At 39.4% G+C, this 22,808-nt stretch overlaps 1 protein-coding gene across 1 annotated transcript in view; it reads left to right on the top strand.

Annotated features, from left to right (window-relative positions):
- The window catches only part of TMPRSS7 (transmembrane protease, serine 7), a 29,501-nt gene that overhangs the window by 4,248 nt on the left and 2,445 nt on the right, over positions 1-22,808 (top strand). The window contains 14 exon segments of the mRNA XM_010009818.1: positions 1,725-1,792; positions 2,700-2,893; positions 3,802-3,840; positions 6,701-6,929; positions 8,309-8,439; positions 9,540-9,652; positions 11,224-11,330; positions 15,331-15,467; positions 16,616-16,723; positions 17,354-17,464; positions 18,562-18,678; positions 20,125-20,302; positions 20,479-20,776; positions 22,001-22,073. Of these exon segments, the coding sequence (XP_010008120.1) occupies positions 1,725-1,792; positions 2,700-2,893; positions 3,802-3,840; positions 6,701-6,929; positions 8,309-8,439; positions 9,540-9,652; positions 11,224-11,330; positions 15,331-15,467; positions 16,616-16,723; positions 17,354-17,464; positions 18,562-18,678; positions 20,125-20,302; positions 20,479-20,776; positions 22,001-22,073 (1,903 nt within the window).

Below are 22,808 nucleotides of genomic sequence, written 5' to 3'. Positions count from 1 at the left end.
AGTGGCAATATTGACTAAAATGCAATTTGACTTTAAAGACATTTGGTGCAGGGAGGGAAAACACATTAATGCCAGGAAATGCAGCACTGTCCACATAAGGATTCAAACAGTAGTATGAAAACTGCTAAAACCCCAAACAAACAAACAACATAATAATGTCAGATGCATCCAAGAGATTTTTCTAATAATTGCAGGTTTTGTCTTCTTATAATATGAATTTGGGTTCCTGTTTTCCTGCACAGGACATGTCTTTCCCCTGCTCTCCATGGAGCAGCTATAAGCTGTTATGAGCCCTGTGTCTTGCTCTTCTCCCAGAGCATTCTGCCATTGTCACACATGCTGGAGAGAGGTGACAGACAGCAGGTGTGAACTGCCAGTGTCACCACCTCCTACCTGAACGTAACTTGGAATTTATTTTTTGTCTGTAAACTTTTGCCAGAACTCACCAATGGATTTTGTATTGCTGAAACTGTGCTTCGTGGTGATGGCGCTATTGACTATAATTGCTAGTAGTGTTATGGGGGATTTGGGGTTTTGTTTTTCTACTTGAAACCCTTTTGTTCATGGCTGCTGGCCCACAGACCCCCAGAGAGATTGTGGAAGAACCTCTTGAGACAGGCTTCTTTCCCCTTCGATAGCAACAGTAATATATAAAATCCCTTATCACTTAATCTGGAGGAAGATTGAGGTCCCCATTTTATTTAGGCCCTTAAAATAATTGTTAGACTTCGTTTGTCAAACACTGAAAGTTAGGGACAAATATTACTGTGATTTTGCAGCCTTTTCTTCGAAATAATCTGTGCGTTAGTCCCTTGGGAATTTATTTTAACCAGCAGGATGAGGTCTGAACAGCTTGAGGTACATGCCACCTTGTGGCTTTAGAAGTGTGCCTCCTTGAACAAGAGGAAGGAAGGTTATTGTCACACTGTCACATATACCCAAGAAACCGGTGGAATCAGAAGCTTGCTTTTTCCCCAAGGGCAGTCCTACAGCATTAAATGGGCAGAGGTTTTCTTTCTCCACATATTTTACACTGTGTTTTGGAAAGCAGTATGTTATTACTAAGCTGTTAGTGAAGAAAATAGGCACAAACTGAATCAAAATGCAAGAAATTCCATAAAAACATTAGAAATAACTGTTTGACTGTGAAGGTGATCAGACAGTGAAGCAGTTTCCAAAGCCTGTGGAGTGTCTGTTCTTCGAGATATTCAACTGGACATGGCCCTGAGCAACCTGGTGTAGCTGACCCTGCTTTGAACAGAGAGGTTGGACTAGATGCTTTCCAGATGCCCCTTCTAATCTGTTTTCCTGTGATTCTGTAGAAAAAGCCCTGATGTATGCTGTAAACTGCACCTTAGTAGCAACACACAAAATGTTACAAGCACATGTATGTTTCCTGAAGACTGGTCTTAAGTTTCAGCATCAGGACGGGGAAGCCCTCTCTGTTTGGAATTTGCTGGGCAAAGAATGTGCACCCCTTTCAAAACTCATTTATTTGGAAAAAGCGTTGCTGTACATGTCAGCTGGCCATGGGCAGAAGATCTGGTGTTTCTTGGGAATACTTAACTTGTTATGCGTGCATTGAAGAGCTGGTCTGTTCATGCTGCTCCTCTGCCTAGCTTGGCTGATGTATGTCTGGAAATGTGTGTATATTGCATATTCTTGGTGGGAAAGAGGATATTCCTAGGAAAGCCTAAGCTAAATCTTAATACTTTCTCTTTCAGATGAACTTGGTCTACACAACCTCCTCTTTCTCCAAATTTTATAAGCAGACCACAGTTTCAGAAGTCAGGTAAAACTGTGGTTAATGTAATTGCATTTCTGAGGGGTAGTATATAATGTAATGAGTCCACAAGAGAAGCCTATTTTTGGTGGTTATGATTTAATCTCTTTGCTATGTACTTGTACTGATAACAAAATACATTTATAACCTATACCAATTCATTTCACAAAAGTATAGACAAAATTAAAGTCATATAGGCAGTTGCTCGTCTGCCAGAATTATACTCTAAGGTAAACAGAAATGTCCCTAAAGACATTTGGCGATGCTTTGGTTGATAGGTCACACAGAAATTTAACCACTTAAACATGCTTTTAGAGCACAGTTCTGTGTTATTGCCTAAGTTGCACATGTTTTCTAAGTAATGTTATTGTCATAAAACTATCTTCTCCTGACAGAAGAGGAAAATCTCTATACTTCAATAAAGTACACTTTAATATTATGTATGCAATTAATGCTAGAGGATTAGTTATTCCAATCCTCTCGAAACAAATATAGCTTTGGTTCAGGAAAAGGAGTTTCTGGGGTACATTTGATTTAAAGGTCTTTCTCCTCACTAGGAGATAAAGATTCGGGTGATCATACATGTCCTGTAACGTGTTACTTAAATAGTCTAGGAATCATTTCTTACACACTGTAGCTCACAGTACAGGGTGAAATGCATAGTGATGCAGTGTTCTGCATTTCTGGAGGTGATAATTTTACTATTTCTGTTTTGATCTTTAGGAGATAATCCAGCTCTAATTCAAGTAGATTTTTTTTTTTAAGATTAAAAAAAATACATCTAATGTGTCAAAGTTACCACATAAGATGGAAATGAGCCATACACTTCTAAATTTGTACTTCAGAAGCTTGTGTTGAGTCTAGTCTTCAGAAAACTTTCAGCATGATGATAACCTGCAGGACCATTTTATTTCAGTAACAACAACAATGGAGGCCTTCTTATTCATTTCTGGATCGTGTTTGTGGTACCACAGGCAAAAGGCCAAGTGCTGTGTGAGGATTGTGTGGCTGCCATTTTAAAGGATTCCATTCAGACAAGTATCATTAACCGGACCTCGGTGGGAAGTCTTCAGGGCCTTGCGGTTGACATGGACTCTATTGTATTAAGTGGTTAGTATTGGCACATGCCCATATCCTTGAGGAAATATTTCATTAAACAAACATTTTAGTCTTGGAGTAGCAAATTCCATAAATAAACCAAAACTTTTATCTAGCATCTTTGGTTTCTAATATTAAAATTATTATAGAAAGAAAAAGGGGGGGGAAAGGAAAATCAAAACAGACTTGAGGTCAAATAAAGGTACAAAGTGTCCTTGTAAACAATGATTGCAAAACTTCCTCTGTTTGGGGTGCTTATGTTCATATTCGGGAGCTAAGCCGGACACTTTGCAGGCAGCTCAGATTTGGGTTAGTGTGTGCCTTTAAAAGTAAAAAAAGATGAAGGGTTAAAGTTTCCATATGGATCAAACTTTAGCTCCTCATTGAAAATGTGATTCTTGTCACCCCTTTATTAAAGATTAAAAATGGATTATAAAGCTGCCCATTAATTAAACAACTTCTGTACCATTCCTGTCTTGGGAAGAAATTAGCAATGTGGAATTCAAATATCTGTAGGTGATATAATTAGCTGCAAATCGTTGTATGACTTTCAGTTTTATGAACAAAGGACAGAACAAGCTGCATTCCAAGGACTCCATCTAACTGAAAGAAGAGAAAGACTTTGTGTCCAAGGGTGAGAAAATTACCTGGGTACCACAGTATCACTGCTTCAATTGAATTTGACTGCTTAATTGACATGCAGTCTCCTCATGCCTCAGGCGCTGAGGTGTCTGCAGATGTGATGCTTCCAAAGCTGCTTGCAGAATTTGCAGAAATGAAGGGAGCTTGGTGGCCTCCCTGATAAGGGTAGCTGTTCTGTCCTGTCTGTTTAGCGCTAGGACTAAAGTGTGATTGAATTTAACCCTAAATTCTGGATTTTAAGCGAATGAAGAGACTCACACAACTCTTTTTCTATGCAGCAGGTCTTCGGTCAGATTATTGGTCATCGACTGGAACAGGTAATTCACCATTCTGGCAGCTTCCTGGCAGAGAAAGAGTGAAGAATAAAGCTTCTGTTCAAGATACTGTTCAGTGTTAATTTAAGAGGGTTAAATTCAGCCTTGGCATTTTTGTCCTGACTTGCTATAAGAGATACCAGGAGTCTTGCGTGCAAGAAATAAAAAAATGATCTGCCTTTACTCTTACTGGTAAACTTTTTGCATGCAGCCAGTGGCATGGTAGGAAATAAACTCAATCAGTTGTTTACTATTCACTGTGTTGAAGAGATTAACCTTTTCTACACTGGGAAGTACTGAATTTAAACCTATTTATTGGCTTTTTTGCTGAACAGTAGGAATGTTTTCGTCCATCCTTTATGCTCCTTTACTCCCTTTTCTCCAAGGTTATTGGTGAGCTTTTTGTTTTAATGAACTTCCTAACAGAAATTGATTTAAGCAGCTCAGTTTTGCCAAGGTTATGGTTACTTTCATACCTGCTTGGTTTTATATTGGCAGTAAGAAGAAACTTCAAAAGCAGTTTAAAAGTACAGTACATCTTTGTTCACTAGTATGTGGAATAGGCATCTAGAAAAAAAAGTGCTGCTAGGCTAAGCAATAGGATGGTAATCACCTTTAATACAGACACCTGATAAGTTTCTGTTGGGCTAGCAGTTGTCAATCAGCAATGCTTAGATTGATATCAGCACAGAATTTAACAGAATTCAAGTTATGTTTGCTATAGCATTCATTTGCTCAAAACCTTCCCTGACTTACACTGCAAAGCATAGCAGTATTGGCCTTTGTCACATTTCCTTACATGTATTTCAATTACATAAAATAATTTTGTGCATTGGTGCTTACTTGCACCACAATTTCATCACTTCCAGGGCAGAGGAATTAGTACAGTCAGATCTTGTGTTTCAGTTTATTCCAGAGTGCAGTCCCTAAAAGAGAAGAAAATAAGAGGGGTGCAACACAAATACTGATGCTGAGGATTTTTTAGGACTCATCTTGTATCTCTCATTCAAAGGCTGAAGGATGACCTGCCATACTCTAGATGACTGTCACAGACTTGGTGTCAATCACAGGTGGCAACTGGTATCTGTGAGAAGCTCAGTGCTGGTATGCAATGGAGTTGCAGGGGAACAGCAGCATGGATTGCCACAGGAGTTGAGAAAGTCTTGGTGAAATTTCATTTGTGGGGTTCTTTGAGTGTGTCTTCTTAGGAATATAGAATCTGGTGCATAGGCAAAAAGTGTTAATGTAGCAGCATACGAGGGTGCACCACCTGGTGCATATTTTGAGAGTAGTGGAGTTACTTTGGCATGAAGATGCACCCAGTTACCAGTTCAGGCTCAGTACTGGAGTGCAGATTTGTTAAAGATTGGCTTGGAGAAGGGACTTGTATTCAGCTGAGATGAGTGACTTGCCTTGTCATGGTATCTGGTTATGCAGAGTTTATTTGGGTAAGCACTGTATGTAGCTTTGCTGTCAAACTGGTATGCTTGCATTATTTCTATTCCCAGAGCTAGCTCTCAATTCTTTGCATTGTGCTCCATACCAGCAGTGAGCTTGTCACATTATTAACATTATTAATTACTTAGTAGAAATAATGGTAGTCACATAATTCTAAAGATTATGATCACAGCTGTCTTTCTTTGTTAAGGGTGAGTAAATAAGCACAAACAACTATTATAAAAAAGAAGGTTACTGGGAAGAGATAAGAACAAGAAGGAAGTAAGAACAACAATGGCTCAACCAAAGCTTTAAGTAGTTATAACTGTAATTCAGTTGAACAGTATTTGACCCTTATAGATTGTTCGTAAACATTCATAGCATTAGTTTCAAGACTGTAAATTAGAGGTGGAAGTCAAACAAAGCCTGCCACTTCCTATCTTGATTAACTACTGGTTAAAAGGCCAACATTTAATTTGAGTCAACAATTGATCTCGAACTTTCACAGTGCTGTAAAAGGTGTCCCATGATAGTAACTATTTCAGAGACTTGTGTTCTTAATAGGCAGAAATTAATGCAAATACTTACTTTGGATCTTATTCTCCCTAATTTGTATTTTTCCTCCTTCTCACCATTCAAAGAGCTATGTTAAGAGTTTTAGATATGACCAAACAAAAAAAATCCCTAAGCTTTTTGCTGACTGTGAGCTGCATATATTTCACACTACTTCCTTTTCTAGCAGTGACTTCTAATGCTGCAAAAGTCTTCAAGCCATAACAGAACAAAGTCCTGATCTGAATTCATTTTGACCCTGCTTTGAACGGGACATTACGTTGAACAAGAAAAATCCTAGCATCCCTTCCAGACTGAAGGAATTGGTGAATATGAATTTAGTGGTAGCACTGGTAGCTCACTTCACAATACACCACCAAGAACCCAGATGTTTTAACAGTAATCTAAAAACCCCAGAGTAATACGACATGTAGCTGGATTTTTATTTTGGTTTTATTTATTATAAATATCATAATATCCATACAGGGCAAGCAGTTGATTTATACCTTGGCAGAAGATGAATATTTCCCAGTAAACAAATATTTTATGTAAGTGATTTATCCTCTAGGAGCTCCGCAGAACTTTGTTAACTGCAAATACCTGTTGCACAAAATGATGGTGTTTTAGTGCAAATACACTGCAAAGACACCTAACAGCATTGTTTGCCATGCTCTGTAGTTTTATGAATAGACTTCTCCTTGACCACAGACTTCTAAGATGAAAACAGTGAGCGGCACAGGTTACTTTGTTTTCAGATTTAGATATGCTTTCATATGTTGCTTTAGTTGAAAATAATTGTATTTTTCTTAATGCCATGTGGATTTAACAGTTTCAGAGTGAGTGTCCAATGCTGAAAATGTGACATTTTTCACAGGAACAAGTTGTATGTATGACATGTATGCTGATCGTCTACATGAGCGCTTTCCTCTGGATAGCCGCGCTACCTCAGGGTCGACGATCTGCTATTTTAAGCTGACTGCATCAGTGGGCCATCTCATTCGTCTTTCAATAGTATCTCTTCATATTGAAGCAGATAACTGCATCACTGACTCTCTAACGATTTATGACTCTCTCATGCCAATCACACATAAGATACTGTACCGGTGAGTACATTTGTGTGGGGGTTTTTTGTTTGGTTGGGGTTTTTTTTCCTGATGACTTGTCATCTGCATCTTTGGTGTTCTTTGTTTTGTTAAAAACACTTTGATCTTCATGCATTAAGCATATAACACCTGGCAAGTTGTGTCCCACCACCACCTCCTCCCGCCTTACAAAACTGGAAAAGTTTATGTTGCTAATAAAAGAAACAGTAAAGTATTCTTCAAATTCTTCTGTAGTCTTCAAGTGGAGCACATCTTCACTTAGTTACAGAACTATGTGAAGTTCACACATTACTGGGTGGAATTTTCTGTTTCTATCAGGAAATAGATGTTGACTAAAAGAAAATGTCAAAATTTCCTCTCCCAAGCAGACTCTTCTTCCATTCTAATATTAGTGCTCTTCACACAGAGACTGAAGTTCTAAAACTAAGTCTCATGATTTTTGGATACTTACCACCACTCACCAGCTCAGTGCTTTTTTTTAGCTGCTCTATTTGAGTAGATTATAGGGTTTTTAAAATCTAGAGTGGAAACTGTGATGGCTTGAGTGCTGTAGACTATCACTTCCCCAGCCTCCCCTTTTAATGATTTAGTATACTTGTTTGGTGATATTTTTTGTCCAAAATTCCTGGTAACTAGTTCCACAGGGCTTTGTTAGACCAAAAGGTGAAGACAACACCTCCATCAAGCATATGAAGAGCTCAGTGGTTTGACCCCTGAAATCCTTTTCTCTGGCCTGTCGACGGGTGTATAAGCCTCAGAAAATAGCACTGGCTTTTGAGTCCTCTTTGATAGCTGGTCTTTACTAATCTGTATCACTCACTGGCTTGACTATAAAACAGCAAATGGTGTTCATTTACTTGTTAGTATCTGTAGAGGGCTGAGCATACCTGCTGGGTAATACATATGGGAAATAACATTTTATTTTTCTTTTTAAATGTTATTAACTGATTGGCCCAGGTTCTTCATTTCTGACTTGAAGAATAACTTGCTTGTCTTTCGCACTCCCCAACAAGAAGTTAAATATGTTGGTCTAATGAAATAAATTTTCTCTTTCTACAAGCCTTTCTTTAATATTGGCTTCATTCATTTTTAATTGGAGTGAAGGTTCAAAGTCAGTATTGTCTCCTAGAACTAACCATCCCATCTTTGTTTTCATGTTTGCAGTTGTTTCTTTTTTGTAAGATGTGACTTTCAAATATTGGGTTTCTAACTGGCCTTCTAACAGGTATTTAAGAACAGGAAGTTTTTAATTAGGCTTTGAAGTAGGTAAGCACTGCAACAGTGCAAAATTTATGCACAGAATGAGAGCAATGTGTTGGGGTTTTGGTTTGGTATTTGCTTTTTACCAATTGTGTGTACTCTCCTTTCTTCCCCCTCAGAGCTTGTGAACCAGCTGATTCACTGGTGTCACTTGTGTCCACAAATAATCTCATGTTGGTAATGTTTAAGGCAGCACAAATGAAGGAACGGAAGGAATTCCATGGCTATCTTGAGGTCATTACACAAGAAAGTAGGTTTGTTCGGAAATGTGTTTATCGTATTGTTTCTATCTAAGATTACGAAGTGGCTCTCATGTTCCTGACTATGAATAAATGACTCCTGTATCTCAGTTTCTTTTTTCTACATGTCTGTCTCTCTCCTTCCTTTCCTCTGCATTACCAAGTGTCTGCCTTCCCCCTGAGTAATTTAATCTGTTCAGATTAGCTGCTGTTCACTGAAATTCGGAGGTAGAAGGCAGTAACCAGCACTGTCTGAACTCAGTTGGTCAGGACTGCATGTGCCAGTAGATGGAGCTGTTATTCCGGGTGTAGCACCACCCGGGCTCTCCTGATTTTGGGCTAGGTGATGTTGAAAGTGGACGGCAGCACTAAAACTTACTTTCAGAAAAAAACTTCACTAGCTTTGTCTGCATTTTCTATCGGTCCCTGCCTCCACATTAACACAAAGGAGACAGTTGTGTTTGTGTGTGAAAACCTTCATCTGCTTTTTATTACTTTAAGCTTTAAGAAGTGCTTAGGTCATAATCACAATAGTACAAGGAACACCACACCAGCAGCACAAGGAGAAAAGAAATCTAACACAAGCCAACTCCAGGAAATTCAAGCTGCTCAGAAAGATTCTGCATACTTTCCTTTTGAGAGTAATTAAGCATTAATATATCATCATAAAAGCATGTTACAAATTCTTCATCTTAAGTAACTTTAAATTCAGGGCTTTTAGTTTTGTTTGTTTGGTAGGTTTAAATTCAGGGCCGCGTTTTCTTTGGTTTTGTGTGTATTTTTTTTTTAATGAATTATTTAAATCCATTGAGCAGTCATAAAAGGAAGTTGCAGAACTGCTTTCAGTGAAATAACCAAGATAAAACTTCACAATGTTTTCACCTAGTCCTGCAGAGCTCAGCAAGCATTCGTAGACTTTTACATCCCTTGCCTGTCTGTGTGCATCATTGGAAAAGATATCTTTTTGCAACCTTAACCCAGATAAATGTAATTCCTCAGCTGTCCTGTTTTGCAGTGAAGAGTTCTGATAAATTTGGGCTTAGCCCACTGAATATCTTGGAAGTATATTACGGTTCACCAAATTTTGCCGCCGCCTTTTTTTTTCCCCTAGGGTGCGGAAAAGCAATAGTGACAAAAGAGAAAATCGGCTATGAAGGGAGAATCACAAGTCCCTATTACCCAAGCTATTATCCTCCCAAATGTCTTTGTGCATGGAACTTCCAGGTAACATGATTCTCTCCTAGGCTATTGCGTGCTTTGGGTACACAGAGCCTGGAAGTAGAGCAGAAACAATTGTGCAGGGCGTAAGCTTCATCCTTACTAATGCATCAGTTTATAGATGTGGCATAGCTGAATAGCTGCTGTGTTCAGGTGTCTTGTGTTGGGTTTTTTCTTTCTTTTTTTTTTTTTTTTCTGTGAACCTTCTCTTAACTAAGAGAACACAGTTCCTAAACTGCCCTGTTATAAAGGTAAAGAGCTAAGTTTTGATGTTTAGCCTGCAGAATTATTTTAACGGCAGAGAATGTAAGACTTCACTGGTTTAAAATCACCTCTTCCCACCCCAAGAAATTTGGAAAAAAATATTCCTCTAACCTAGTTATTGCTGCCCCTTCTCTGATGTCTCTCTTCAGCCTATTTTGTTATGCTTAATAAATTTGCCTTCTAAGATGGTCTGTCTACCTTAATAAAAGACCATAGTCCGTTTGTTCTTGGTATCCTTTTTCTGCATTTTTTTCAGATACTTTCCTGAAAGCAAATGTCCAAAAGTTTACATCAATATAAAATATTATCATGCCTTGTCTGATGACATTAGTGTTTACCTATTGATGCTGCTAAAATATGATCTTTGACATATGGCAATGAATATGGTGCAGTCCACTGTCTACCTATCTTATCTTTCTGTTTATGTTTATGTTACTCATGTCTGGTTAAGCTAGTGATTGCCCACACTGAAACTCACCAATCTGAATCGAATCCAGCTAGCCATGACCTACATCCAATTCCTTTTCTAGAAAGCTAAGGCAATTACTTTTTTTTTCTTTACTAAACTTCATGTCTTCAGTTCACCCTGGACTTCTGAGGGGAAAGTTCCTGAACATTTAACATGGGCAACCCCCAAAACTTATTTCTCAAAACAGTTTAATTTCTCAGTAGTTCAATGATGAAACTTCTCTTATTTCCCAGATCATGTTCTTTGTTAGAGAGGGGAAAAATATCCATTTATGGATTCTTGTCCTGAACCAGCCCTTGTTTTTAAAGGAACATTGTCTTGCAAAAAAGGTTCTAATTCATTATGAGCCCTTGGGATACTGTGGGTCTTGAAAATCTTCTATAAAATGCTGAAGAATGCTTGGCTGATCAGGTGGTAGCAGAAGACTACAATATTGTGGTAGAAAAAACTCCTAGCATTATAAGGTGTCACAGGTATTCATTGCAGTACCATGGCTAACAATCCACTCAGGCTGTGTGTCCCTACACAAGTAGGGATGTGTTTGAGTGCTTTGATCATGATACAAAAGCTGTTTCTATGGCCAGTGGGTTTTTGAAGATGAAAGGACTGTTGGTGGATAGGGAGGAAGTCTGCAGCTGTGGTGGGGCTTTGCCAGCCTTTGCTTTTACTCAATAGCTGGCAGGTGTCTCAAGGGCTGGCTGTTGAGCCGGCAAAGCCAGTACAGTTCCTGGAGTGTGGCATTGCCAAGCACCGTAATTGCTGAGATAAGTCTAAAGACTTTCATGTTCAATGTCTGCAAAAGGAAAAAGATGACTGCTTGCACTGTCGCTCTTGTTCACAACAGACTCCACGGAAAAGCCTTGGTGTAGCTCTGAAGTTTCATAACTATACCATCAGTGAGAAGAATATTAAAGGCTGTGAGCGAGGATGGTGGAAAATTAATGAACGCATGTAAGTACTTCTGTAATGTTATTAAACTAACATAACCAAAATAAATCTTCCTGTTGCTACTGCAGCTCACTCAGGTGGTTTCCACAAAGACAGCAATACCTCACTGGTTGTCTCTTTCCATTCTTTCACTTTGGCTGATGACATAATTGAAATTTTACAAACACACATAAATATATATAAAATTTTCTATTGAAAAGTACCAGAAAGATGAAAACAAGAGCCTTTGGTATTCTCTGGAGAGAAAGGAACAGTAACAGTTGAGTGAAGAAGGATGCCCTGTGAACCCTAAAGCAATTATGGGTTTTCTGGGATCATTGAACAAGGTCTGTTTAAAAACCCTTTTAAGTGAAACTTAATTCTATGATTGCTCATGAGGACACTGAACCTAATTAACTTCTCAGTGAAAGCTATTACAATGAGATTATTGGAAACAGAAGAATAACTGCTTCTGCATTCTGGTCACTGGCTCTCTTGAAAGAGAAACCGCACACACTGGCTGCCAAGGTACCACTGTATTCCTTAAATGTTTTTTATTAAGATACTGATGCTATTTTATAATTAAAATACTGCTGCTTGCCCATGCACACTGTCCACCTGTTTTCCCTCAAATTTTTAAGTCATCTCTCAGTCACTGGGTGATGAGGCGAAGTTAGATTTAGGATGTTGGATTTTATTTATTTATTTATTTTTAAAACTTTGTTCAGGTGGAAAGTTTGATAAGATCAGACTTGAAAATGAATTTCTGAACTTGCTGCTGAAACTAAGCAGAGCCAGTTAGGCCTTTAAAAGCGTAACTGAAAGAACTGGAGAGAAGAGAAAACTTTCTATATTCCTTGACACCACTGTGTACTTACATAGGCAAAACTCAGTCTGAACCTCCTAAAATGGAACCTTGTTGGAGACTGGTTGCTGGACTAGACAGGCACATAAAAACACCAGCAAAAGCAGAACATCTGGTGTGTTTGGGTTGTTTTTGTTTTTGTTTTTTTTTATGTTCTTTTTATAATATAATTGGAAAGATTTGAGATATGAATCAAATAAAGGTAAAATATGGATGGGGAAATAAAGATGATGGGTTCATATTATAAGGATATGATGTAAGCATGAAACGTTTTGATAATCAACTATTATTCTTTTCTTTCCGCAAATTTTAATGGTTAATAAAGAGAGAGGCCCCACCTTTTCAGCTTCCTGCAATTGCAGCTTATAGCATGCATCTTCTGCTCTCTTGGGTAAAAAGGGTGAAGAAGCTTCAGGAGGCTGATGTTGGTAAATAGAGACTGCTACCATAAAAATAGTGCAGATAAGGTTCTTTCAAACCTCTAGAGACTTCACCTAACCAGAGACACTGAGCACAACCATGCTGTTCTTCCTTGTCTTTCTTCCAGTGGACATGCAAAGGTTCCTCTGCCTAGTCAAGAGAAGTTACAATTGATGAACTGCTTTTGCTGAAGTTCTTACAGGCAGAAATATCAATTAGTCTTAATGAGCAGACCGTTAGGGGCTTATGTGAACAAAGAGTTTGCCAGCATTTTATTTTTCTTAAAGCAAGTAATTAAAGGGTGGCTACAAAGAAGATTCCCTTTTTACATGAGAAAGACAAGGGGTAATGGGCACAGGTTTCTTCTGGGGAGATTCTGACTGGAAACGAGGAAAACTTTTTACAGTGAGAACAATCAGCCACTGGAATAATCTCCACAGGAAAGTGTCAGATTTGCCATCATTGGGCTCTTTTAAGATTCAACTGGACAATGTGCTGGGCCATTTAGTCTAGGTCATGTTTTTGCCAAGGAAGGTTAGACCAGGTGGTCCTTGAAGTCCGTGCCATCCTGGTATTCTATCATTGGTGCAATGTCCTGTTGTTTCTGCTACTTGATGCATGTATCTACTCATCCCCTTACTTGGGGATGTAGTATCCCACTTTCTGCTTCACTTTCTGCTTCAACATATGAGACAGAATCCCTTAATTAGTTTCTCTTTGTGGCGATGGCACAGTTACAGGTGGTGCCTTGCAACCTCCATTTGCCCTAGGCTTGGAGAAATGGCTAGTTAAACACCAGTAGAAGGTTCCCAAGGATCTGTAGCTGTCTTACAAGTCCCACAAGCATATGGCTTCCTTGATGTAGCACTATCAGCTCTTCCACAGATGGGCAGGAGCTTCCTCTACATCTGGTAAGATGAGGTAGTTTCATGTGGCTGAGAAGTGGGCAATGCAACCTCCAGTTTTGGGTGTGTGTTGTTGGGTTTTTTGTTTGTTTTTTTTTGGGGGGTGGTGGTGGTTGGTATTTTTATTTGTTTGCCTTAAATGGTGCTAAGATTTGTTGGAGGAATGTTGCCTAAGTCATTGACAGAAGGAGAAATGTAGAAAATGTTGTGGGGTGATTGAGGGGTATCAAGTGGTTAGATGGTATTTTGCTATGCACTTTGGCAGGCTGTTTCACGTTAGGAACATTGATGACAGAGACACTAAAATGAGTGAGAATAAGACTTCCTGTAGCAGGAAATCTTCACTTTAAGCTGTGGTAGAATTTTTTTTTCTATTTTTATAAGCATTTTCTTCATTTATTTTTCATATTGCTGGAACAGAATCTCCTAGGACTGTTCAAAGGATGTTTCATTTTCATATAGTGGAACAAAGCACATACAGAAGCATACGAATGAGCATGGGCATTCCCTATGGCGTACTTCAGTGCGGTACATAGGACACCCAGGCAATATCTATCCACGTGGAAACCACTGGCCAAGTTTCCTACATCATTTGACATGAAGAGTAGTCCTGGAGCAATGCTTGGTGTTGCCAAAATAAACAAGGAAAATATTTACCTCTGGATAATAGTCCATTAGTCCATTTAACAATACAAGAATCCATTGTCATGGGTTCTTTTGAGTCTTTTCTAACTTCAGCATGTGACTTGCACTGCTGTCCAGCGAGTGTGGGTGCCAAGAGTCAATGCAGCTGTTCTGCTCTTAAGTCTATTTAGACTGATGAGAACTTTTCTTGACAGGAGTCTTAAAGCTAGATATTTTTGTCTTAAGTGTTGCATTTCTGGAGCGTTTTAGTGGAACAGAGGAAAAAGTTTACTTCTACTTCTAGAACAACCTGTACTGTCAATGGTCACTGGTTTATTACATTTAAAACTGTCTCAAATTTTTAAAGCGTGATCCAGCATGATCTGTCCCTATTAAAGAGCTTTTTTTGGGTGTATGTTTGTAATATGTAAATGTCAGTTGCAACAGCTTTGGTGTCTTTGATGAAAGGGGCAATAGAAATCCATTAGCAATGAGTGGATTAAACTTTTGCTGATATAGGGAGCATTTAGGTATCTCTGAGTTAAGTGGCCCCCAGGCCAAAGTCCAGGGCAGGTCTTTGGCAAAATGTAGGCCTTAAAGTAGGTGTGCACCCAAGGGATTTCCTCCCCCGCCCCATCTAGACTAGTTACCTGAACATATGACTTTCCAAGGTAAAATTCCAGAATGTAAATGGTGGATGAAGGCTGGGTGACTACTTAGAAATGTTTGCAGATTCCCAGCATCTAGTCCCCTCTGCCTCCAAAGACGTCTCAGTGCCAATTTGATCCCAGTGTCTTTGTATGCTCTTCCTCAGGGGAAATCCTCAAAATCAGAGGAGCTAAATTTACTCTCTACTGTGCCGATATTTCTCCTCCCACCAAACTTACTTAAGTCTCCCCAAAAATCCAAATCTTTTGAAAAACAGATATCAGAAGTAGTGACAAGAATACTCATGTCTTGATGAATTTTTTCATTATATCCCCATTCCTATAGGCTTCCTGGCAAAACATTTTGCTTGCATCTGTTCGTGTGGTCATGAAGGTTTGTGACCAGCATTTTGGGGAATTTGGGTACTGTTTCAGTTTTTGTTTCTTTAATTAAAGTATGGCAGCTGACTGTATTGCTGAATTCCTGTGATGTTCACATTTAAATTCTATGTAAGGCAATTTTGATGTGAAGGCTACTTTAAAACTCTTTGAACACTTTTTAGGTACTGCGGTTACTACGTTGATCACCAAACAGTCTTCCACATTGCAAGTTCTGCTGTCAGCATCGAGCTTCAGTGCAGTTCAAAGGTCTCGAAAAAGCCACTTCTGGTGGAGTATGGCAGCTACAACATCAGCCAGCGTAAGATGGATTTTATCTTTTTCCACCCATCATTGCGTTACAGACCTGTGAAGCAGCATTTTTGAGGTCCAGTAGGACTCCCTTAGATTTATGCAGGAAATTCCCTCTTGGTTTTCAGTTTATTTTCTTTTCTAATCTCACTAGGTCAGGTGACTAGCAAACAAAGAGCCTTTACTTAGCTCGTCAAGGCTGCGCAGCCAAGGTTTGCAGGCATCTGCAGCATGCTTTGGTTTCCTGTATGCACGCAGTCTGCTCTCGTCTTCTTAAAGCTTCCTGCAAGGCTATGGCCACAGTGCCAGTCAACTGAAGCCTGTTGTCCCTGCTTGTTTTCATCCCCGATGTTTTGTTTGCAATGTTTCTATTACTACAAGGACTTCAAGGTAATGAAGAGAGCATCCAGTCACCACCTGCTTATTCCAGTGTTTTACATCCATATAAATACCTCATGTGCAAATACAAATCTAAGCTGAAAAAGATCTCAAAAAGTTGACAAAAATGTATGAACTGTGAGTTTTTTCAAGTCCTAAAACAAACAACTGTTTACTGATACTTTTTGCCCTGTGTTAATCTTATATATTCATGTCAAAGTAGTAGAGAAACAATGGTTTCTAGTCATAGTTACTTGTCACATTAAGGCAATTTTATGCATTGCATATATGTGGAGTATGTCAATGTATGGTAACTTCATGATTCTATTCCGGAAGACAAACATTTATTTAATTCATAAGTCACCTCAGTGCAGGTTACTACTAAAGCTGCAAAGTGCTGTGTATTTTGGTTACTAAAAGTGAGATAATTCTTTAAAAAAAAAAAAAGGCATTCTAAGCTGTCTCATGTTGCACCATAAAATGCTGGCTGGTTAGTTCCAGTCCTGATGTAGAGCCTGCTTTACATATTGCAGTAACAGCTGAATTGGATCTCGAGAGATATTTTTTTAAATCCCAGTTTTAAACATCTGAACTCAATTTAAGTGCTGGCAATGTATACAGACTGTTAAATTTATACCAATTTTATAATTCCTTCGAACAGCTTAGTGACTGTAAATTGAAATGAGCTGGAAATATTTGGGAGAAATAAACTTTAAAGTGGGGGTTTGCTTGTTTGTTTGTGTTTTGGTTTATTGTTTGGCTTTTTTATTGTACTTCCAGCATGTCCACCTGGACATTTCAAGTGTTCTACTGGCTTATGCATCCAGCAGATGCAGCGCTGTGATGGGATAAACAACTGCTTCGATGAAAGCGATGAACTCTTTTGTGGTTTGTATTTGCTTACTAGAGATCTTGACCCCAATGAATGTATTTTCTAGCCTTTGAAGACAGATGAAACAAGGTGAAAACTTTTAGGAGGAAAAAAAACCCCAAAAAAACCGAAAAAACCTATGTTTACAGCTACAGACAATGTATCAGTCTCTTGAGTGTTTAATCCATAGTTAATTACCAAGGGACAGAACTAAGAGCAAAGAAGGTATGGCACTGGAAAGTACAAGGAAGAAAATTAGGTATGCAAAAATATCTTCATTCGGCTGTATTCTGTTTTTTTCCTCATGTGATAAATGCTGGCAATTGTGAAGTTCTCTTCTATTTTGAAATGAGTTATTTTTGTGGGAGAAGGACAAATTGGGGTGCATAGAGTAGATGAGATAGAGCAGATAATGTCCATGGTGAAAGAGGATTAGCACTGGGGCCACTTCACTTCAGGTAGTGTGTGAACTGGGATAGGTGACTGAACTCCTTTGTGCTTTATTTCCCCTGTGCATAGTGTCACACTCGTACTCATCCTTGTACTGTGCAGTGAAGGTTATGAAAGTGGTGCCTGGGCATGGTCAGAAGAGTGGTGTTAGCAGTACAAGCACTCTTCTGTAGCTGATTTGACTTATGTTTTTAAAGTTGCCCCTGAGTGGAACTGTAACTCCAGCTTCGCAATACAGGATAGCCTGCTTGCCTGCAATGGAGTAAGTGATTGTGAGAATGGAAAAGATGAGCAGAACTGCACCCACAGTAAGGATACTCTCTTGATTAATTTTCTTCCTCTCTTCTATCACCTGTCCAATCCTGACTTGAATACTGGATGCCACATTCAAAGAGTTAAGAGGCACTATCAAATCTAACTCAGGCTATATAATTCTGTTCAGTTTTCTGATATACTTATAAACAAGCCATTTTTTTAACAAGTTCTTGAACATCTGTTTCAGCAAAATACTGGCAGGCAAATTAAGTACTCTGGTTGGAAGATAGGAATCTGGGGATTTAAAGCTTGAATACCAGATTTTATCTCTTTAGAGCATAATCTGTGCAAATTATTTCCTAGATCTCTTTTACCATCTATAAAATAACTATAAAATTGATAGTTTCTCTGGAGCCATTTTCAGGGTTATAAGGTTAATATGTTTAAAATGCTATAGATGCTCTAAATTTGGCATTAGACACATGAAAGTTTTGAATCAGCCATTTCTTTAACTTTTTAGCATAAATGGACACCATCACATATGAAAGGGAACACAACTGGGAAATGCTGCAAAAAACCTTTAAAAAAAAGTTTTTTAAAAAAGAAAGTAATGGGGTTTGACCTGTTTGACTTGACAGTCTGTGCAAATGGTTACAGGTTACTTCTGTGTGTTTACAAAACTGGGTTTCAGTGGCCTCATTTACTGTGAGCCACAGGGAAATACAATAATGCCAAGGTTGAGGATTGCAGTTTAACTGGATACGATTAGTATGACTGCTTTCACTATGATCTTATATTTCAGTATTAAATATGAAAAGAGAGCTTCTTTCCAGAGTACTGGATGTTTTCTCTTTCTAGCCTAACTCTTGGTCTACAGCTAATTTTTCACTACTGTATCCAAGGTCATTAGTGCTACAGGAAAGGACTCTGCCAACTTGATGCAAGAGTTAGTAGTTCTACTTGAATAGTTTATCCTACTTAGAGATTGGTTTAAGCTATCCCAGCCAAAGTACTCTTTTGCAATGTTCCCTGCTATCTATTAATACATGTATGAATCTTTTATTTGTACAGACATGTCTTCACATGGCAAGCTGAGCCAATGGTCTTTATCTTTTTTTACCCTTTTTTTTCCCCCCCACAACTGTTTCAGGTATTCCTTGCACCAAGCACTCATTTCAGTGCAGGAATAACATTTGTATTAGGAAACAAAATGCAAAGTGTGATGGGACTGTGGACTGTGCTGATGGAAGTGATGAAAGCAGCTGCAGTAAGTCCCTCTCAAATATTCATTTTTTTGAACTTTGAACTTTTTTACACAGTAAAGCCTTTTATTACTTCCTATGTTGGAGTGGGTGTAACTCATGCAGTGGCTACTGAGCTTTTATTGCATGCTCTCAGTGATAGCAGGGAAATGATCAGCTATCGGTTTAGTTCAGGTCTGGTTGAAGTTCTTGTGGGACAGTGAGCTTACTGTTAGGGGGAGTCTTAGCTGTAAAGTTTATTGTAGCTATATTAAGGAGCAGGGAAACAGAGTTAACTGCAAAGTGAACTTGGCTAGCTGGTAAGGCAGCATTTTTGTTGCCTGCAGTAGCGTCAGGGAATTCTGTTGGAGTCAGACTGTATTTAGACTTCAGGAGTTACACAGCTGAAGGGACATAAAACCCACCAACTTTTCACTTCTCTTTTCTGGACAGAGAAGACCCCAATATATCATAGTATGAAGTCAGGTTCTAGTCTCAAATCTTCCTAAAGTAACCTTTGTACAAGCTTTTCAGTTTGTTTGCCGTAAATAGGTGATTGTTACTGCTGCAGCAATAGAAGTGGGGTTAGGGTTTGTTGCACAAACTGAATAATCTCAAGTGTCTTGTCTGGCCTGCAGCTGTTTCTGGCCTGCTACCTGTATGCCTTGGATTCAGTAGGACATCTTAAAAGACTAGCTATAAGTTTGCTTGTGTTTGGAAACATTAATGCTGCTTTTGACTCTTTGGGTGCTGGAAAGTGGCCAAAACATTAACACCTGTGTGTGGGACAAAAACTCCTGAGCAGAAGCTTTATGTGCATGCTCTAGAGATGGACATGGCATTACAGAATGTTCTTTCTTCCTTCAAGACACAGTGTGCACTGTTTGTGCTGAGAAATGACGTATTCACCTGTGAGTTAGTAATATACAACATTTTCTGATTGTTGGTTGTTTCCGTGCAAATTAATGATTGGACCACCTGGTTTCTGCAGTAATAAATGACCAAACTCCACATACGTGGCTATATACTATAAACATTTTTCTTGTATCATTCCCACTATTTTGGCAAGAATTAAGTGTCCTGATGACGCTGAACTTCATTCCTTCCTGATGGACACCTTTCAGTTCAGGGCTGACTATTAAAAAAAGATGAGGGATTGCCTATTTTTAGATATTCACATTGGTGCTTATTAAATCAATGGATCCTTTGACATTTCTGACACAAGGAATATTTAGAGGCTGATTTCCACAGCAGACCTACAAAAGAAGCTTATTACATTTCCCAGGCCAGAGTCGTTTTAATGGATTCACCTCTTTTTTCGAGAAATAGAGAAGTTTTCTGATTAAAGCAGGGCAAGGAAATAGATATAAAACATTTCCAAGTGCAAGTTTCTTTCATGCCTTATATGGGAAGCACTCTCATTAAAGGAAAGCACAGTGGATGTGGATTATAACCTGAAATATCTCTTACAGATTGTGGCAGCAGCAAGAGCAGCAATCCTGTCTCTCGGATTGTAGGTGGTACGAACACTGAGGAAGGTGAATGGCCTTGGCAGGTCAGCCTCCACTTCATGGGAGCTGCTTACTGTGGGGCATCAGTGATATCCAAAGAGTGGCTTTTGTCTGCAGCACATTGCTTTCAAGGGAGCAAGTAAGCAGTCTTCTCTCTAACTGTCCCAAATATCACCAGTGTCCCCAGACACCTTTAGCTTCCAGAGTTGAACTGTTCTGAGGTGGGATGTGCCCTCCTCTTTTACCTGTCCCACTGCTGGCAGGTGTTTTGGGGTAGTTTTTAAAGAGATGGCTTGTTTGTTTTCTCCCAACCAGGCTGGCTGACCCCAGAGCCTGGAGCGCTCACCTGGGCATGCAAACGCAAGGCCATGCGAAGTTTGTATCTGCAGTGAGACGGATCATAGTCCATGAATACTACAACAGCAGGAACTATGACTATGACATTGCACTGCTGCAGCTGAGCAAGCCGTGGCCGGACACAATGAGCCATGTCATCCAGCCCATCTGTGTGCCTCCCTTTTCACACAAAGTCCGCAGTGGTGACAAGTGCTGGATAACAGGTTGGGGCCAAAAGCAGGAAGCAGGTATGTTTTCTTGTAGCTTTGGTTCCCAGGTAAGCAACCACCTTCACAGTTGTAAGTGGGTGGTTGTGCAGGACACCTGCTTTTGTTGCATGGCCGAGGTGTGCAGAAAATCATATTTGAATCTACTGTCCTACAGAAGCAGGTTCCTACATGTACATAGCATCGTATGCTCAGGAAAATTGGCTGCCGGTCCTGTGGATCTGGAAGTCCTGTGTGTTCAGGTTGTTAGCTAAGACTTGAAGGGAGCTACATTGTAAGGTGCTAGCTCTGTCCTTGGAGTGCAGCTTGACACAGTGGCTGCACCTGTAATGGTGGAACTCCCACCAACTTGTCCTTGAGCTGCCTCTTCACTTGTGTGAATGCTGGTACCTTCTGCCTCTCTTGTGGCCAATTTCCTAAAGCCCTTCTGGTGTAACCACAGGTGTGATGGCTTCCCTTGGTGTAAATCATGTAACTGCCACTACATCAAGCCTGGGGTCTTGCCACCAATGCCCTGGTCCAGGTGGTTTGGCTGCACCTGCAGGGCTGCCCCAGCCCAGCCTCACCCGCCCTCCCGGTGCTGTGAGCATGTTGGTGGCTCAGCCATCCTGCCACTCCTTGCAGATTGTAGTAGGGCAAACGCACGGTACAAGGCAGGAGCAGGTAGTGAACCTCCAGTATTTTGACATAATATCCAGAGGCAGAAGTCCCATCTGCTAAATTACATTCAGCCTCTCTATAAATAGCTGTGAGAGAATATATGGTTGCAAACCAAGTGCAACCACTTGACCAGGAAAGGATGGTGGTACAGATGTGTGGTGTGGTGCTTCATAGAATCATAGAATAGTTTGGGTTAGAAGGGATCTTAAAGATCATCTATTTCCAACCCCTCTGCCATGGGCAGTGACACCTTCCACTAGACCATGTTGCTCAAAGTCCCATCCAACATGGCCTTGAACAATTCCAGGAATGGGCATCCATAACTCTGGGCAAATTTTCTGGGTTCCTCTTTGGCCAACTGGTTTGTCACTTGTGAAATTTAAAAGTTGACTATTTGAAAGAAAAATATGATGCTTCAAAAAGAGTTTTCTTTTCCCTGATCCCCTGTTTTTCTTCATCATTTTATACAATTCAGTTGCCAAATCGATCTTTTAAGTATTTTTTAAATATACTTCATTAATACCATCTTTATCAAAACCTGAAACAAAGTTTCATGATGTAAACCAACACGTGTGTATTTTAAAATGTTGGTAAGGTTTATTTGGCTATTCCAGACTTTAAGAAGATCACCTGGTGATATTCTTAGAGCCATTGTGTTGAAAGGAGGGGCCAATCTTTTTTCTGGAAGTAGGTATCTTGTAGAAAAGAAGTGTTTTACCAAAACTTTCAGATAGAGATGACTAAATTCTGAGATATGTCCAAATTCTTTATGCTGCCAAAAGAACAATTAGTATTCTGTAACTCTGACTCATAATCTTAATTTTGGATCCTGCACCTTCAGATATACCACCCTAATTGTGAATCTGTCTTGTGATGATCTGAATACTTTTGTAAAATTCTGCATCCTTTTAAAAATAGAGAACAAATTAAGTATCAAGGTATTTGCCAAAGGCATTAGAAAAAGCTTTTTGGCTAACCCTAGTGATTATGTCATTGTATTTGGTGTGGCCTAAGGCCGAAGACCACATCACACGGATACACACCTGATACTTAGAAGAGGGTTTCTATGTTGTTGCAGTTAGTTTGGAATCTGGAATAACTTGGATGTCAACAGTATCTGTCGGTATTTTCTGAAGACTTCCTGGTTGGTATTTCAATAGATGAGTAAAATGCCAAGTTTTGTGATTATGTCATTGTATTTGGTGTGGCCTAAGGCCGAAGACCACATCACACGGATACACACCTGATACTTAGAAGAGGGTTTCTATGTTGTTGCAGTTAGTTTGGAATCTGGAATAACTTGGATGTCAACAGTATCTGTCGGTATTTTCTGAAGACTTCCTGGTTCGTATTTCAATAGATGAGTAAAATGCCAAGCTTTGCTGAATCGTCCTTATTTCAATTTGATTTCCAGATGATGAA

This window comes from Nestor notabilis, unplaced genomic scaffold (genome assembly GCF_000696875.1).
Source record: "Nestor notabilis isolate BGI_N333 unplaced genomic scaffold, ASM69687v1 scaffold4172, whole genome shotgun sequence".
Lineage (NCBI taxonomy): Eukaryota > Metazoa > Chordata > Aves > Psittaciformes > Psittacidae > Nestor > Nestor notabilis.
The sequence above is the reverse complement of the archived record's forward strand: the minus strand, read 5'-3'. Positions and strand labels throughout refer to the sequence as shown.